Below are 19,187 nucleotides of genomic sequence, written 5' to 3' on the forward strand. Positions count from 1 at the left end.
ATCTCATCTTCTACTCATAGTCACTCTATTATCCATCATAACATCTTATATTATGATATGATACAGCAGCACAGACAATCAAACACAGGAAAATTGCAACATATTGTCAAAATCATAGGCAAACCACTCACTAGACCAGGGGTCTCAAACTCAAATGAGCTGGGGGCCAATTCTGCCAACGTCATCTGATTGGAGGGCCGGCTATTTCTGAAAATGCAATGTTCTTTTTTTCAAATACCACACAAAACTGCAAACAGAAAGTGCAAGTGTTTTTATCTAGTTTTAGACACCTGTGCTAGCAACCTTAGCTTATAAATAAAATAATGATAAAATAAATATTAATACAAATTATAAAAAAAATGAAAAACATAAAAACAGGTATGTGTGTGTGTTTCACACCAAATAAAAATATTTCCTCTCATAACTTTTTTAAATCTGGCAAACTAGGCATCAGGGTTAAGAAAGCAACACCATTGGATTTTTATATCAAAATTTCAAAAGGCCATGGCTTGAAAGTGGTCAGAGTCCTACTGTAAATGTAAAAATCTTTAGTAAAACAAAAGTTTATGAAGGGGGTAAATTTACCTGGATGGCAAGCACCTCAAATTATGCACCTTTCAGTAAATACTGGATGAACATATTTAAGCAGGTTTACTTTCCTTTTTTCATATTACCCACATAACAAATTAACAGGAAAACACCTAAGATGTATACCAACACCTAAGATGTTGTGGTTTAGTAATAGATTACTACAATATAGGCCTACAATTAAGTATTCTGGTCAAACAGTTGCGGGTAATCTGCAGTACCCAGAAGTTCGCATCATATTGCGGGTGACTTTGTAGTTCTTTAGAGCCCTATTTCTACTAGCCCTGCTGTCTGTACCACATTCATTACGGACACTATCATCACGATTACCACTGCAACCTCCAAGCTATGTTGGGCAGAGGGTCGAAACAAGCATGGTATGCTTAGTGGACACCGTTGTATACACGCACCTCCATTCACAGACGTACCGCGGACTATCACTGTCATAGACGATCGATCATAATCTCCAAAAGGATATTCTCCTTCAGAATTAGAATAGGTGAATAACATAGCTTACCTAAGACTTCATCACACGTGAACGTTTTTCAACATTTGGTGTAGGCCTATTTCTGCTTAATTTCTGCAACACTATGGCCTGCATCGCTTCCGCGTCATTACAAATGCACGTCTTTGTGTTTCTCGCGTGTAATACAAGTATTTCCTGAAAACTTTTGCGATTTGAATCAAGCTCTGGATGTCTTGCACATAGTAGAGCAGAGTAGGCCTACAAATGAGATTTGTCACCGTACCTGGATCTATCGTCTATTTTAATCAGTATCGTTGTTTGTCGCAATTAATAGCCTCAAGGGCCGGATTACATTATTATTTTGTCATACGTCGCGGGCCGGAATTGGGCAGGACGCGGGCCGGGTGTTTGAGGCCCCTGCACTAGACTGTAAAGTGAGCAAATACCTCCAACATTTTACATACTGCATGCCTCTTCCAGCTCCTTTCATCAAGTAAGCGCCGCTGGACTACTCACTGTAGTCCTTTGCTCACTTACTGCTGTCTTCCATCCACCTACCTATGTAGTCTATATGGTGTATGTTTCTATAGCAATAATATGTGTCATGTCTACTGTTGTCTATACAGTATATGTATTGTGCTACAGAGGTTAACACACTGTACCAAAACCAACGCCAGATAAACTATCCCAGCCTTATAAACAGCTAGATGGTGTTATGGTAAAAGAAAGAAATGGGTTCATAAACCAAGCATAGTGACAGGCTCTTTGAAGCGCATGTGATGAGTATGAAAAATCGAATAATGAAGAGAATCTGCAAAGAGATTAAATTAGGTTGTTTTGTGACAATGTATGAATAATTTAATTATGTTTATATATGCCAAAAAACATGGTTTGAAAATATCCCAACTATTTTTGTCTTGTCTATTTTTACAAAGACTTTAGTTGGTGGTAGCGGTTCCCAGGGCCCAATCTGGCAACCTGGAGATGACAAGTACACTCCTCTGGATCGGGAGCTGCATACTGCCAACTCCCAGTTTATTGATGAGCAACAGACCCAGCAGCAAGTATGTTCAGTGAATTGCATTTTTATATGGTCATGGGACATTTTAACTCAACATAGAAAATACTTTGATCTAGACCCCTCTTTTTTATACCTATTTTAATTAAAGATGTCAATGTAAATATCTGAAAACTGGTGTGGGGGGTATGACTACATGCATGTTTGCTATGTATGATCATTTACTGTGCTATAGAAATATTGACGTAAAATATAAAAATTGTATATGTGTGTGTGTACATATATAGTGTGTGTGTGTGTGTGTGTGTGTGTGTGTGTATATATGTATATATATATATATATATATATATATATATATATATATATATATATATATATATATATATATATATATATATATATTTAGCCTATTTATTTATGGACAACGTAAGGCGGGAGGTGTATGTTGCTTTTAATTATCGAATGTTCTATCAAACGCATTTTTTATTGATATCGATTACATGTCTACTGCGATACATATCGCTATCGTTTTATCGCCCAGCCCTAGACATCACATTCTTAATCCATAGGGTTTAATATGAGGTCGGTCCACCCTTTGCAGCTATAGCAGCTTCAATTCTTCTGGGAAGGCTTTTCAAAGGTTTTTTTTTTTTGTGAGGTCACACACTGATGTTGGACGAGAAGGCCTGGCTCTCAGCCTCCGATCTAATACATCTCAAAGGTGTTCTATAGGGTTGAGGTCAGGACTCAGTTTATTCACATTCACACTAAACTCACTAAACTATGCTGCTATAGCTGCAAAGGGTGGAATGACGTCATATTAAACCCTATGGGTTAAGAATGGGATATCACTTAAATTCATATGCGAGTCAAGGTAAGTGACCCAATACTTTTGGCCATATAGTGTATTTGTTCTGACTGAAAATGACACTGCCATATGCCAAAAGTTTGTAAGACAATGTGGTAGAAACATGGAATCATGTTATGAAAAATGGCATGTCCAAATTTCACACCCTTTTAAAATAATCAATGGAAACATCTTTATTTGCCATCACAGCTCTCAAAATGGTTCTTATATTACCTACCAAGCCTCTCCATGTCTCCACAATGATTGTAGACCGCTAGCCTGGATGCCAGCCAAACGTAGCCCCGCCCACAACATTTGAGGTCGGGGAGTTTGGTCTGGACTTGTTCCGTTGTGGAGCAACTATTCCCGAACCAGGGGTGCGTTTCCCAAAAGCTAAGTTGTTGGTTGCAATGCAATTTCCCATTGCCAACCAGCTAATCAGATTGGGCTTTGTACGATGATAGACTGATGAGCAACAGTGCCTTGTCTGTCACGTCATCTCACGCTCACGGTAAGCTATTTCGTTATGTCCCAATGGAGCAGTATCAGACTCAAATTCTGACTAGAATTGAGTATGATGACGTCAGGCTAGTAGACCACACCTTTTTTAGCAGCAATCCAGGTTTTGAGGCAGGAATGATTCTTTGCCATCACTCTGGCCTTGTGCTCACTTTTTTATGGATTAAAGTCTGAACTCTGGCTGGGCCACTCTAAAATGTGGATATTGTTCTCTGTTAACCATTTCTTGTTTGACTGTATGTGAACAGTGGGTAATATTTCCTTCCACTTCTATGATGATGATGATTCACAGCTGTATCTCCCACTTAAATCTAGGGACTCCCTACAGGCTCTCCAAGAATGCCTTGATGAAATCAAAGTCTGGATGGCAAATACTTTTTTGGCCTGTCCAAATTTAGTAACCCTCACTGACAACTTTAGGTCACCTCTCCTCATTTGTCAAACCACATGCAAGAAATTTGGGGGTTATCTTTGACTCTGGGCTTTGTCTTGATAAACAGATCTCATCTGTTGTTAAGAGTAGCTTTTATCAGTTGAGAACCATCACCAAGCTTAAAACCTTTCTGTCATATCACAACCCTCAATAAGTCATTCATGCCTTCATAACATCACGGCTTGATTACTGCAATTCCCTCTACCTAGGTCTCCCCCAATCACTGTTGTCATGCCTTCAGATGGTCCCGCAGCGGCAAGGCTGCTAACTGGTACCAAAAAACTGGAGCATATTACTCCAGTCTTAGCCTCCCTTCACTGGCTCCCAGACCATTTCAGGATCCAATTTAAGATTCTGCTAATGGTTTTTAAAGCATAAAATGGTCTGCTCCCAATCTACATCTCTGACCTCATTCAGCCCCCAGGTCTCTTAGATCTGGCAACAAATACCTTCTCCACATCCCCCGCTCTTGGCTAAGGCAAAAAGCCGACAGAGCCTTCGCAGTCACTGCTTCATGCTTGTGGAATCAGATGCCACCTGATATAAGAACTTCCCCCTCCATCACTGCCATCCACTCTCTGGCCTTCTCTGCCCTCTAGCGTGCTATGCTTTCTTTCTGTGTCCTGCTGTTCCTTGTTGTGTAGATGTATGTATATATATTTTATTTTTTATTTGTTTTATTTTTACTTATTTTATTTTTCTGTTTTGAAAACAGCACTTTGGTCAGCGTAAGCTGTGTATAAATGTGCTATAAAAATAAATTTGACTTACTTACTATGTTTAGAATCATTGTGTGGTTTAATGGTCCAAAGCCTCCTATTGGGGCAGGTCTCTCGGCAGATTGCCTGATCTTTTCCTCCAGAATCTTAATGTAGCCCCTTGTTTAAGTGTTACCATTTACTTTGAGAAGGTCACCAGGTCCCACTGGTTGAAAAAAAAAATTCTCAGGCCATGTCCCTGGGTTAAAAAAAATCCATGATCAGCATCCATGATGACCAAGTGGTATGGAATGGGGTGAACATTTTAACCACCAGAGCACCATACCCACAGTGGAGAGTAGGGCTTTCAAAAAAACAGAATGCATTTTGTGGCTCTCACTCTGCAAGTTGGAAGACTGTTTAAACAAGTCTTAATGGCTGTGCAGCATTTATAGGGGTTTTCAGTGTTGATTTCAGTGTTGACCTCTACGTTGATTTTAGGATGGCGGCCTGCCACGGCAAAATAAATGCCGCCATGGTATCAGAATCAGGGCACACATATCAATGGTGATAGTGGTCATGGTGATAGTGCAAGTGAGTAAGTCCAACAGTGCAACAATGCAGAAATAAAGTAAAGTAAAGTCTATATATCTATATATTTAACTATTTAAGAAAATGTATGTGTGGCCACAGTTCGGCTGTGGCATGGGGGTTATGCATATGTGCTAATATAGCATGCAAACAGTGAGGCATAAAGACAGTGGTAAAAGTGGCTAGTGGACAGACAGTACCAAACATGGAGGGGGTGAAGAGGCAGACAGACTATGCAGAGAAGTCTATCTCTCCTCTTCCCTTAAGTGAGGCATTGAACAGTTCAATGGCCCTGGGGACAAATGACTTTCTCAGTCTGTCAGTTGTGCAAGGCAGTGGCCGAAGTCTCCAGCTGATCAGGCTCTTCTGCTTAACAATAGTGCTGTGGAGTGGGTGACACTCATTGTCCAAGATGTTGATCAGTTTGTTCAGGGTCCTTTTGTCAGATAGTGAAGTGATGCACTCCAGTTCAGCTCCCACTACAGAGCCAGCTTTCCTTACCAAATGGGATTAAAGCAATTTTGCAAATGTGGGGACGGCACAAAACTTGGCCAAAAACATTTTGTAAGCACTTGCGATGATGGCCTATAATGTAACCAAAGAAAGTAAAGGAGATTTGCACCAAATAAAGGCTGTACACAAAACTTAACTTCTGTCAGAAACCAAGTAGGCTAAGCGTTTTCTCCATTGTCAACATGAACTATGTTCAAGCAGTGACCTGCGGTTTAATGCATAGGGTGACGTGAGTCTAGGGCCTGTCTTTAGTTCCTGAATCCTGTTCCTCTCAAATCACGTTAAATGGTGTGAATAGCAACTAGAAAAAAAATCCCGGCCGACCCCTGTGTTATTATTAGGCTATAGGTTCAAATTAAGCTACAGGCTATAAATCCTATGAGTAAGCCATAGTAAAAGAAGTATATTTAATAGAATAATTAGGCACAACAATTAGTATTTTACCTGGTTGCACCACCTGACTGCGCAATGTCACATCATTGACCCATTTGTTTTAGGTGTTTTTCAGACAGTGGAGCCTGGCAACATTGTTAAACTAAATGTCCTCATGAGAAAAAAGGACTACATCAAGATTTTTAAGGAAAACCTCAGGCACTGAGCAGGGAACCTTTAAGAAAGACAATGATCTGAAACATCCAGCCAAAGTTGGAAATAAATTGTGAACAAGAAACAATATTAACATTTTAGAGTGGCCCAGCCAGAGTTAAGACCTCAATCCATACAAAAGTGAGAACAAGGCCAGAGTGATTGCAAAGAATGGTTCTGGCCTCAAAACCCATATTGCTGCTAAAAAGATGTGGTCTACGGTCATTGTGGAGACATGGAGAGGCTTGGTAGGTATTATAAGAAACATTTTGAAAGCTGTGATGGCAAACAAAGATGTTTTTATTGATTATTTAAAAAGGGTATGAATAATTTGGACACGTAAAAGTAATGTTTCATTGATAAAATTGATAAATATAGCTTATTTATTAGCTTATTTATTAGCTTTGTGGTCTTGTTTGTGTGTTACTTTGATGGTCCTCTATGTGGTTTTCAGTTCATATCTGACAAGCAGGATGAGCAACTAGAGCTTGTGTCTGGGACCATTGGTGTTCTCAAGAACATGTCTCATAGGATTGGCCAAGAGTTGGATGAACAGGCAGTGTAAGTCACTATCCCTTCCTCACACAACTGCATTTTATTCATGTGTTATTTTGTTACAATATGTTTACAGCAATGACTAAATAGATTCATTGGTATTCAGTATGGCTGTCAAATCTAGCTATCTATTAACCCCAAGACCATCTTTAAAAATATTTTTGTTTGCAGTATCAGGCAAACAGTAGGTAGGTCTATTTATTTATGTATTTATGTACACTTTTGGTCATGGGGATTACGTAGGTATGACTTTAAAAAATGTGCATATCGTAACGTCACTGACTGGGTCTTCATTTTAAAAGAAACCACTTTGATTTGAGGGTCAAACTGTAGCACGTCCTCAATTGTTTGAGTTTCCTCCACCAAAACTCTAATGGTTTCCTTGAGGTCAATCGACACGGTAACTGTTAGACTAGAGTGGAGAAGGGATAGGAAAAGATCTGGGCACAGTTCTTCCAGAACTTCATGCCAAGTTAAAGCGGTGTCAATGTTTTCATGCATTTTTTAGATGTATTACTATGTGACTTGATAGGCTGACCACAAACATTTCCTTTGCTGTATCATTACAGACAAGCGTGAACAATTGACAATTGAAACAAAGCGAACGGCCATAGTGTGACATGGGTAAACCAATGGTGTAAACATAATCATAGATGACGCCACAGGTTTTTATTTTAAAGAAGTAGGCAATTTATATTCACAATACTTACTAGAATATAATTAATATTATTTTACTGCATTTGTATTAGTTGTTTGGAGGGTAAAAAAAAAAAAAAAAAAAGGTCAGTCTTAATGCAAGTTTACAACCGGCAAGTCGGTCGGACTAAAAGGAGAAAAAAATAAAAATTGGGTCGGTCCTAAATTGACAGGCAGACAAAAATAGTTTTAAGGATGGCCTAAGAGCCCGATTGATGCACTGTGCATCAAAATTCACACCCCTCCTTATCTGTTAAATTGCTCTGGAACTGTTCATTGCAGCGAGATGACACTTTTATCATGTGCACATATGGGGCTTTCTACTTGTCTGTACGCTCAAGTATTACAAAAAATATCATGAAATTGCATCATAGTTACAGTCTACATAGAGCTCTGCGTTCATCTACACACCCATTACTCTCGTTTGAATGCCAAGCTGGCCTAGCTTGGAGATCAGCTTGGAGGGGATTACTTGTGTGTTGTGTTCTGTGTCTGAGTCCCTGCCCTCGTACTCAATAAAGCTTGCATTGAACAACGCTTGGTGTCATGATACCTTCAAACGTTACAATATGTATTGGGACTGTCCAGATGGGTGAGTGCCAGATGGAGCGCTGTGGAGATGGCATCCTCTGTTGATCTGTTGCGACGGTAGGAAAATTGTTACGGGTCCAGTGAAGCAGGCAGACATGATTTCAGACATGATTTTCAAATAGTTTGGGTTTTACAACTTTAGTTAGATGGAAAAGTTGTGTTTTATTTTCATAATCTTTGTTCAGTCAACACATACAATGGCCAGGTTTGTTAGCTAACAGAAATGTTGTGATTGTGACGCTCAGGCCTATGAAGTATAAGTCTGCCTGCAAACTCTCATTGAAGAGTGGAAGTAGATGGCTCAATGGTTAGAGTTACAGATTAAGACGTGGGAGTCTGAGGTTCCATTCCCGTGTGAAGCGTTTTAGCAGAGATAAGTAGAAGCGTTGCCCTTGACACACTGGTCTGCGGCCAGCGCTGGTCTTGATTATTTTCCAATCATATCATGAAACACCTCCTCCCTTTGCCTCAGTGCGCCGGTGTGCAGTGCAATGTAGGATGAACATAACGTTATTTGTTATGTTCTGAGATGGAGAGAAAACGCAATTAGGCGCAGAGAAGCTGCTAGAAAAAATATGCAAATGCTGCCAAATGTGCCAAAAATACAGACAACATGTTTGCAGTGGTGGTGGTGTCAACTAGAGTTTAATCCCGGGAAACGGAATTCCCGAGAAATCTGATAAAGACTATTTCCCGATTCCCGGGAAAGGTTATGACGGAAAATAAAATGAAAAAACCCAAGGAGTGTGCGTCCATTGTTGTCATGCGGTAACGTTGCGCCGTAGGCCTACCGTAGCCCCTCTTTGAGGCCACCAACAGGAGACCACCCCACCTGCAACAGTTGTTTGAAGCTCAGGCTACATCCGTGGAGGCGGAGAGTGCGTTTTCTATCTGCTGCCAATTTGTCACAAAAATCCGAAACTGCCTGAGCGCAGAGATCTATCGACGCTCTCTGCTTCTTGAAAGCACACTTCCAATAAAAAAGAAAGAAGGGCAGGATGAGAATGAATTGTAAACTAAAAGAAATGTGTAGCCTTGTCACAAGTTCAATGCAATGCTGATATTGCGGCAGAGTGTTTAGGCATTTTTTTTTCCAATTCAGTTTTACATAGGCATTCCCGGGATTCCCGGGAAATGGGTCATATTTTCCCTGGATCTTATTCATCTAATTTTCTGGAAAAATATTAAATCCTAGTGGTGACAGCGGTTCTGGCAGTGGCACTCACAGTGAGAACAGGAACATGTACCTTGTACAACCTGCGGTAAGCTGGATTGCTTTCAGAAGCTATGTAATGAGTAGGCTAAAGCAACCCAACTCCTTGGTAAATCTTTCATGTCTTCCATCCTAAACTAAATAGTCTTGAATGTGAGAACACCTTTTTTTAAAACCACCATTCACCAACAGAAAGTCAGCGGGCAACATACTAATTTCATTAGAACATTTAGCCTACAGATTTAGATGCTGTGGTGATCAGCAAGTGTTCTAATTAATACCGAAAATCGCCAGGCCACCTGAAATATTGGCTGATTGAACAACGTTATGCCCATGCATTATATAGCGTCAGTTGTGCACAAAATAATATAGCCTAATGAGCATGATGCCTTCTTCAAACTCTCCTTTTCTTACCTTCTAGCTCTCACCTTGGCTTTGTGCGTGTTACTGAGTGATGCTTGTGGACATTGTTATACAGACAGCCAAGTTTTAGCCAATTTAATATTTGCCACTCTGTTCACTCTAGGTCCTGAACAGAGAAGCGTAACTGAAGTAGTAATAAAGCCAATTTATGTAGGCCTATTTGTGTAATTCTTTGCACAGCACTGTCTCAATGAACAGAGAATGCTACTTGAATGCATTGAGAATGCACTTGGCCATGACACGCAATAGACAGAGGCAAAATTCCTGACACTTGTTCAACAATGAAAATCTTCACAGTGGACCAACAATCTCCCTCGGAGTGCAGTGCCCATAATTTGCATCGAACAGTCCAGGGGTAAATTAAGTAAAAAAACACTTAAAGTGACGTGAATATTCCTTTCCATATTAAAAATCCCAGGGGACACAAATCAATCAGAAGAAGATACAATATAAAAGTACTTTATTATAAATATTCGTTAAAACGAATAGCAATTGGCACCTTGACAAAACACTGGATATGGAAATAATAACAGCCCGTACTGAAACCTATAGAAAGCCCCAGACGAATAGGCAAGATGTTTTGTGGTGCGTCGGAAAATGAGACATTTTATTTTTTCCCGAATAGTCGGGTAGCCACTGGCCTCGTGACCTCATGAGCTAAACCATTAATGAAAGCAAAACAAACATAAACAAAACAGCCAGATGCCTTTTCATAAAGTAACAAAGACACCTTCATAAACAATAACAAGTTTTATCGTGAGACTGCATATCGTTTGGAGCAGCGCATTGGTAGGCTATATTAAAAGCAGAAGATTTTCAGTTTGCTTTGGGATTGAATTTAACTTAACACGTTCGGATTTTTTGATTATACATGTAGTGCTAAATGTTGGGACTGTCGCAGGAGACGTACTGTAGGCCTATCAGCCAGCGAAATGAAAGCTAATCAGGGGGTAATATTGTGGAAACAACTGAAAAAACCTTGGGAAAATACAGTATATGGTCCATACTGTAGCATACTGGCGCGCATAGACTCAAAGCGGCAAAAGCTGACGTTCCTAACCCTGCTCACAGGTGCCACCTGGTGGTTGTTTGGGTCATTGCAGCTTCACTAGGGAAATATAAATAAAAGACGCATGATCCATGCTCAAGGTCACGTGAGAATCACGCGTGAAACCGGACAATTCGAAGTAGTACCCACTGTAGCTGGTTTGATTTGCATTGAGAGATGATCTTATGGAAAGTACCCCATGCCAATCAGAAAATAGTTTGGTCTTTAAGTCTAGATTTAAATCTAGACAGGACGCCTAAATGATTATACTTTCTCTAATTGTGCTGCCAGAGTCTAAATGAGACTGTAACTTTTATTTTGATGTCTTATAAATTGATTGATCCGAGATTAGTTCTAGCTTAATTTTATGTGTAGCAGCTCAGCACAATTCTGTTTGTTGTGTCATTTTACAGAATGTTGGACGACTTCTCCCACGAAATGGACAGCACCCAATCCAGACTGGACAATGTCATGAAAAAGTTGGCTAAGGTCTCCCACATGACTAGTGGTGAGTTACACTGCAGTTTCATGTGTCAGATGGCTGACAACAAATCGTTTTCTGATATTTTTTAAAGAAAAAAAACAACATTATGATTGTCATAGTGACCTTTGTGTAACAGTGCAAATGTATACTATATTCACTGCTGTGCCGCAGTCACCAAATGTAGAAAGCAGACATTTCTATCAGTATGATGAGTCAGAGCCCCATGGACATCCCAGAAAGGTTCTAGCGCCAGGTACACAACAGTGGAGGTATACACTCATAAGATATCCCAACCAAACACCACAATGAAACTTTCATAACCATACTGACACATGTGGTCTCAGCCTGCCATTTATACTATATGTGACAGTGGTGTACAAATAATTGGTCATACACCCGGCTTACATTGGTGAACGTGACCCTATGCGAATGCGCACAAACTCCAGTTTTGGTAACACAGAGTCAACCAACATCTTACTCATCTAAGCCATCTAAACATTAAAGTTTAACACAAAGTTAGGCAATCAATGTTTGTCAATCCTGACTTCCCTAGATGACTCAGGGTTAAATGTGACTTGGTTTAACTCCCTTTGTAGTACAGATAACTGTTTTAAATTCATACTCTAGCATTCCGTGATTAATGAGCACTCAAGCACAATATAAAAGCTCAAGCATTGATGTCACTGCTTGAGTACTCTGTGCAACTGCTAGTGTGTGAGTTCACAAAATATTTTACTCTTGGAAGGTTACAAGATAGTTTTACTTGTCTCTTTTGAAAAGCTCACAGGATGATTATTTATAATCATCTCTGCAATCTTTTTTTCCGTCTTCCTTTTCTATTGCAGATCGGCGTCAATGGTGTGCCATCGGTGTTCTGTTGGCAGTTATTTTTGTTGTCATCCTCCTTTTCATCATTTTGTGATCACTACTTGCAGCACTGACCAACTGCACTACCACCACTCCAGATTCTTACCCTTTCCCACACATAGCTCTAACAGGATTTGCTGATCGATGGTGCTGTGAAAAACATTTCTTCAAATTGACACAGCTCTCTGTTGACCTTTACATTGTTGCCTTGGAAGTCGCAACTTGTCATACGCCCAACATTCTATCGCTGCTCACGAATTATTACTCTATAACTAATGGGTCTGTAAAAAGGAACTGTTTTAAGCTGGTTTGTGGTAACTCCAAGGACTTTACTCGACAATGGTATTGGGAGCATACTCACCAGCAGTGGAATACAGGAAGAATTTTTAGATGCTCATGGTTCATGTCACTTTATTCTGTGTTCTTTAGTATTTTAAGTAATAACACTACACCTAATTACTATCCCATAAGAAATTAATCTAGGGCTACAAACATTGACCTCTCTTTACCCGTTTGCTATATTGCTGTTTGCAAATAACTACTCAAAGTATTGAACCAGCACACTGGATTTATGATGCCCAGGGAATAGAGTTCATAGTGGGTTTTTACAGACCTCACTTGCATTTAACCCTTTTTTTTTTTTTCTAGTTTGGTATTGTTTGCTAATTATGGGAACTCTAATGCAATACAGAATTAGTTAAGATAACATCAGAATTGGGGAACACTAATGCAATGATGGTAATAATTTAATTCTGGACACCTTAGGCAGATTGATGTGCAGTTTTCTTGTTACCATAAGAAGCTAAAGGGATGTCTCAAAAGGTACAGAAACTATTGATTGTGTAGAATCACGCTGCTGGAGATGGGATGGATAAAGGTTGGAGAAAACCCAGCAACTGCTGCAATGTCCCAGACCAACATAAGCAAGTGCCTTAGATTGACATGGGAAAGGGTCTAGTCACATTTTTTTTTCGATTAACAAACCACTGTGAGGGATTTATAACAAATGCCCCTCTCTTTCCCTTATCCCTTTATCCAAAGCAAAAGATCCGACATTAAATGTGAAAATCTATGTAAACACCTCCTTCCAATAACTGGTGTAAGCCCTCCAACAGAAATGACTGTTTGAACCTTTTTCAGGAGCTGTTGATAAGTAATGCACAACAATTGAGAAGAATATCATCCCAGAACAAGTTCAGTTCTGTGATGTCAGTGGCTTTTGCTGCGTTCAATTTGCCTCGCAAATGGTAACTGGGAATGGCGTCATCTGAGGAAAAAAATTAGTTGAATGCGTTCCAGTTGCTCACACATCGCAAGAACAAGATGTTACAGTTTGTTAGCAATTGTCTCTGGTGAGCAATTGTTACCAGATATAGCAATGCCAGTTCATAACGTAGCATTACACAGTATTTTACACAAACAAAAGTCGTAACAACATAGTGACAGATAGTGGTTGGACATTATTGTTTCTACAACTGATGTAATGAACACAAATAGGACAGAACTGCTAATAAGTATCTACAGCTCTCATTGACTATTAATGGGCGCTGCCATCTTGGAAATTTGAACTCTGGGTACTCATGGTTTGAAAGAGTTGACTAGTAAGTATTAAAACTTAAGGGGGCAATCCATTTGCAACTTCCTGTTCGGAACTGGGAAAAACAACTTACGAGTACAAATGGAATGCACCATTTCTCCCATGACCATTATTTTCCAGGTTCTGCTACTGCATGTGTCAGATTTGACTCCAATTTGTTAAGGTCCAGACTTTGACTCCCAAAATGTTTACTGCCTAAAATTCTCTCGTCGAATGAACTTCAGACTTCAGCTCACAGACAGTCTGCTGACTACTTTCTTAGCGAAATGCATAATTCATAGTTCTGTTTTGGTCCTGAGGCAGAAAAATGGACACTCGGCACTATCTAATATGGTGTTCATCAGTCCACTGTGAGGACTACTTAAACTCTATATGGAAAAAATTGTTATATTGCATCATGAATTGTTTTTGCTTTTGTTAAAGGCACAATGATGATCATGGTTTATTAAATTGATAAAGAGATGTCTGTCTCATGGTTTACAGGGTTTATTGACGGTGCAATGAGTGGCATATTGATCTCTGTGTCGCATAACCACATAAGTCCTGGACTCCAATTATTGAAAAAGCTGGCACTCGGACTTGTAGATTTATTTGTGCTCCATAAACACATTGAGATTCATTTCAGCTAATAAGTGAGAACTAGCTGAAAGCCGTGCAAATGTGTGACATACTCAAAGATGTGGAGGGGAAGGGCAAGGTGGCCAGATGGAGATGCATTGCAATTTATGTTTTCTTCATTACACTATTTGCTGTAATATACAGTATTGAATATTTAAGGTTATGTTTTGTTGTATTGCTTTAATTCAGAACAAGTCTGTATGTTTTCTGTAGTAGATTAATGTGCAACATTTTAGGATACTACATCCTCACCGTCTTATTTGTTAATGTTATTTTCATACATTTCAGAAACTGACTGAGACTTGGTTGGGAAGAATCCCTTAAGCATCATTTTGCATTTTTTGTTTTGTTTGTTTTAGTCTGTTATTTTAGTGTAGTGTATTTGTCCTTCATTCATATAGTGAAAAAGTATTTTAGACTCCATCATTGACAGTTGTGATCTTTGACTGTTTTGTGTGGAGTCACCTCTCAAAACTCTGAATTAAAGACAAGTCAGAATTACCATGTCCTTTTGCTTTTTCTGCAATTTGAGGTTCGAAAACAAAGTTTTTTTTTCTACAGAATAAAACAGCTGAATGAACATCCTCCAAGTGGTGATTCCATAATTTTTGCCAGGGGTTGTAAAGTGCGCCGACATCTTACTGAGGGCAACACCAAGCGGCAAATTAATGGAAGTGAATTGGGAAACAGTTGTCTCTGGAAATCGTAGCGGATTGTGTACAAATCGTTGCACCTGTGTACGGGAATGCACATTATTTTTTTTGTTATTGTACTTGGTAGTAGGCTTGTAGAGAACATGTTGGGAGCTGCTAACAGTAATGACAAGTGAGACAAGGCTCATTTAACATCAGTTAACCATGGTTTTGTTGTATATTCATGGCAAATTAATCATGACAAAATTCTGAAACTTAACATAACTCATTACTGTAAGTCACTTTAGCAGAATGGTGTTGGTAATGTAGTAACCTGCCATTTAGGCCTGCACAATTTAAGTAAACTATGCAATTGTGATAGATGACAGATATTGCGATCGTCAACATAATTTTTGAAAGTCAGCTGAGTTCAGTATTCCAAAATTTGCTTGAAGTTGGGCCACTTCTAATTTGTGAACATGTTGAAGTGCATGATAAGCACAGCAATGCTGTTAGGTGAACCTCACTTTCTATAGAGGGGGCATTTGTTATAGTTTATGCATATAAAAATAATTGTGATGACCAAAACAGGTATTTATCTATTAATTTGTTTATTTATACCATAATTCACTTTTAAATTAGATATAATTATGGAGGGTAGTATTCATTCACATTTGAGTGTTATACAATTGGTAATAGTAAAATATTCAAGCCAGATAGCTTACTGTTTTGTTTTGAAAAGAGAATTATTGTCAAACACGATCATAATTCTTATGTTCCTCATACTGGAATGAAGACATTTCTCTGAAAATAACAGAATTGCTCCCTCGGTGGACCTTGTGAACGGCATGTTATATGCATTGCAGAAGGACTCAATGCAAGGGACATACAGTAGGGCTGTGGTAACACAGGGCCCGATTTTAGATACTGTAGGTATAAAGTTCAAGAGCAAACACAGGGCTTAAAAAATAACAAGGAGACACACACAAAGTCAATGGACCTGTTAGTATAAGTATGTAAGTATATATACTTTTTTGATCCCGTGAGGGAATGGTCTCTGCATTTAACCCAATCAGTGAATTAGTGAAACACAAACAGCACACAGTGTACACACAGTGAGGTGAAGCACACACTAATCCCGGCGCGGTGAGCTGCCTGCTAACTTGGCTTCGAGGGGAGCAGTGAGGGGTTAGGTGCCTTGCTCAAGGGCACTTCAGCCGTGGCCCACTGGTTGGGGCTCGAACTGGCAACCCTCCGGTTACAAGTCCAGAGTGCTAACCAGTGGGCCACGGCTGCCCATATGTTGGGCATAATTTTCAGAGTATGTTGGATTGTGCTCTGTCTCTGTGATGTTAAAGGTATCATCTCTGATCATAGAGAATAACCTTATCAAAATGCTTGTCCAAACATATTTGTCCAACTCCTATACTGCTTATAATTATGATGGCTGTATGGATTCAAGAGCTACATCTACAATGTGATTCTCGAATTGTGACCATTGTCATAGTCAGCTTGAACGACAGATTACTACCACTTTACAGTTTTTTCTGAATGCTTAAACCTTAACCGTGATTCTTATAGCACAATTTCTAAAACTATTAATACTTAGCAAAACCACTCACTGAGTTTGCAAGACTAAAAGCACAAACACTGCTTTGCACTCAGTTTTTTTAATTTTGTAACACACACTTTGCAAAACTGCACTCATTTTGCGTAACTGTAAACACAACTCACTGCTTTACACTCAATTTCCAAATGATCGACACACTCCTAGCAAAACTATACACATGTATGGCTATTATTTACACTATTTGCCAACTGTCTGGCACACTGTCACGTGTCAAATAACTACTGTAGTTCACTTTGCAATCAGCCTAAGCACTATAAATAAGCCACAGGTAATGTACAATGGGTACAATGGAGGGAGCAGGAAGAGTGAGTGAGAATTAGAGGAGGCCGAGGAAGAGGATGTGGAGGTAAAGAAGTAGGAGAAAGAGGAGGAGGAAGAGGACGAGGAGGTGAAGAAGCGAGAGGGAGAGGACGACAAGGACAAGGAGGTGAAGTTAAAGGAAGAGGACAAGGAGGAGCAAGAGGAGGACTATGAGGGGGAAGAGGAAGGGTAAGAAGAGTAAGAAATAGAATTACCGATGACAATGGTGGACCATGGAATGACCCTGAGGGAAGCTGGCCAACAGGTTCAGCCTAACTTGAGCCGCTACACTGTAGCAAGCATCAAAAGGACATTTCGAAATGAGAATCGGTTAGTAATGGGGTAGAAATTTTGGATTACTAACAAATCTTATTACATAGAGGTGATTAACAATACATTTTCATACATTATGTGTATGCTTTTCTATACATTCAATACTGTGCATCAACTTGGCTTTGTCTGTCATTTGCTCTCTCCTTGTCACGACTTTCTAATAAAGGTCATCCGACCCCTTTGTCATGAGTTAAGGGTATTCTGCCTGAGGCAGTAATATTAGGAATATCCAGACAGGAAATAGACTATGGCAAGAAAACGCTGAAGGATGTGTAAGTATTGACCAATTATCTTACTTGGAGTAGCCACACTTCCGTATGGCATATGGATCACATGCTATGTCCAAGAAGTGTACATGTATTGTTGTATTTCTGCATATATGGGGAGTTTTGGAAAAGAACATTGTACTCATGTGATTTGTATGACCAATGTAACTAACATGTATAAGATGGAGAACTTTAAGTTGTGTTACTGGAACGTGCTGTTGCCAGTGACTTGCTCCTGGTATCGTGAATAAACCTGCAGGGATTTCTCACACCTGAGTGTGCCTGGACATTTTTGTCCACAGTACAGTCACTCTGCACTAAGTCGTAGCACTGCAATACTCTAATGAGAAACAGAACAATACCATACATGTAAAAATACTGAAATTGTTACTTTACAGAATTGCTACACGTCCAGATGCTGGGGGCAGAGGAATAATGTTCACTGCAGAACAGGAGACCCATATAGTCAATGTGATGATTGCAAATAATTCCATAAGGCTATGAGAAATACAGCAGCGCATAATTGAGGATGACACCACCTTACAAAACATACATACGTGAGCATTTCTATTATGTCGTGTACTTGCCCGCAACAGAATCCGAATGAAACAAATCTACAGAGTCCCTTTGAAAGAAACAGTGAATGTGTAAAACAACTGCGATATGACTATGTGCAGGTAAGCTATAGTATCATTGGTACTGAATCTGGAAGTGCATACTGTGCTGTGCATGGGCCTGCTGTGCTGCATTTGTTTTGTCTTGTCCAGAGAGTGATGGAGCTAGAGGCAGATGCCATGGGTCATGAGCTGTTTTTTGTGGATGAGGCAGGTTTTAACCTCACTAAAACAAGGAGACGTGGCAGGAACATTACTGGACACCGTGCCATAATCAATGTCCCAGGACAACGTGGTGGTAACATAACTATGTGTGCAGCTATAAGTAAAAATGGTGTTGTTCACCATCATGCAACCCTAGGCCCATACAACACTGCACACATTATTACATTCCTGGACACCTTACATGACAGGCTCACTAATACCAGAGGGGTATTTCACAAAACCTAGATAAGGGATTAAGCTGGGATTTTGTGGTTATCCTGGATGAATTTAGCCTTGACATATTTAAACATTACATTTCACCTAAATTATGGCTGCCGGACTATAAGTGAAACGAGTTGAGCTAGGATGACCAGACAACGCTATGTCAAACCTCGCTTTATCACTTATCTTTGATGTCTTAATTCTGCCTTTGTGAAATACCCCTCCAGAGCAGACCAGATACGTCATCATATGGGACAATGTTAGTTTCCATAGGGCTGCTTTGGTCCGCAACTGGTTTACAGATCACACACTCTTCACTGTACTCAACCACCCCCCATACTCTCCATTCTTGAATCCAATTGAAGAGTTCTTCTCTGCCTGGCGCTGGAAGGTCTATGACTGTCATCCCCATCAACGGATAGCCCTTTTACAGGCAATGGAGTAGGCATGTGGGGATATTGACTAGGCATCATGTCAGGCCTGGATACGGCATTCCAGAAGATATTTTCCCCGGTGCCTTGGACTAGAGGACATTGCATGTGATGTAGACAAAATTTTGTGGCCTGACCGAGAGAGACGACACAATTTTGAAAGACTGATTTTTTTTCTCAGTGTGATGGCTTATGTTAACTGTTT

General features: G+C 39.7%; 1 protein-coding gene across 2 annotated transcripts in view; it reads left to right on the plus strand.

Moving 5' to 3' along the window:
* stx6 (syntaxin 6) overlaps positions 1-14,935 on the plus strand; it is a 25,479-nt gene extending 10,544 nt beyond the window's left edge. Inside the window, exons 5-8 of one of the 2 annotated variants that reach the window (XM_048252316.1) lie at positions 1,990-2,118; positions 6,713-6,819; positions 11,198-11,292; positions 12,114-14,935. In XM_048252316.1, the coding sequence (XP_048108273.1) occupies positions 1,990-2,118; positions 6,713-6,819; positions 11,198-11,292; positions 12,114-12,190 (408 nt within the window). In that variant the 3' untranslated portion in view covers positions 12,191-14,935. Of the gene's footprint in view, positions 1-1,989; positions 2,119-4,080; positions 4,546-6,712; positions 6,820-11,197; positions 11,293-12,113 lie in introns of those variants that run through there. The other variant, XM_048252318.1, reaches the window with a different exon arrangement.
* The last annotated feature ends 4,252 nt before the right edge of the window (positions 14,936-19,187 follow it).

The sequence above is a fragment of the Alosa alosa genome, chromosome 9, assembly GCF_017589495.1.
Source record: "Alosa alosa isolate M-15738 ecotype Scorff River chromosome 9, AALO_Geno_1.1, whole genome shotgun sequence".
NCBI lineage: Eukaryota > Metazoa > Chordata > Actinopteri > Clupeiformes > Clupeidae > Alosa > Alosa alosa.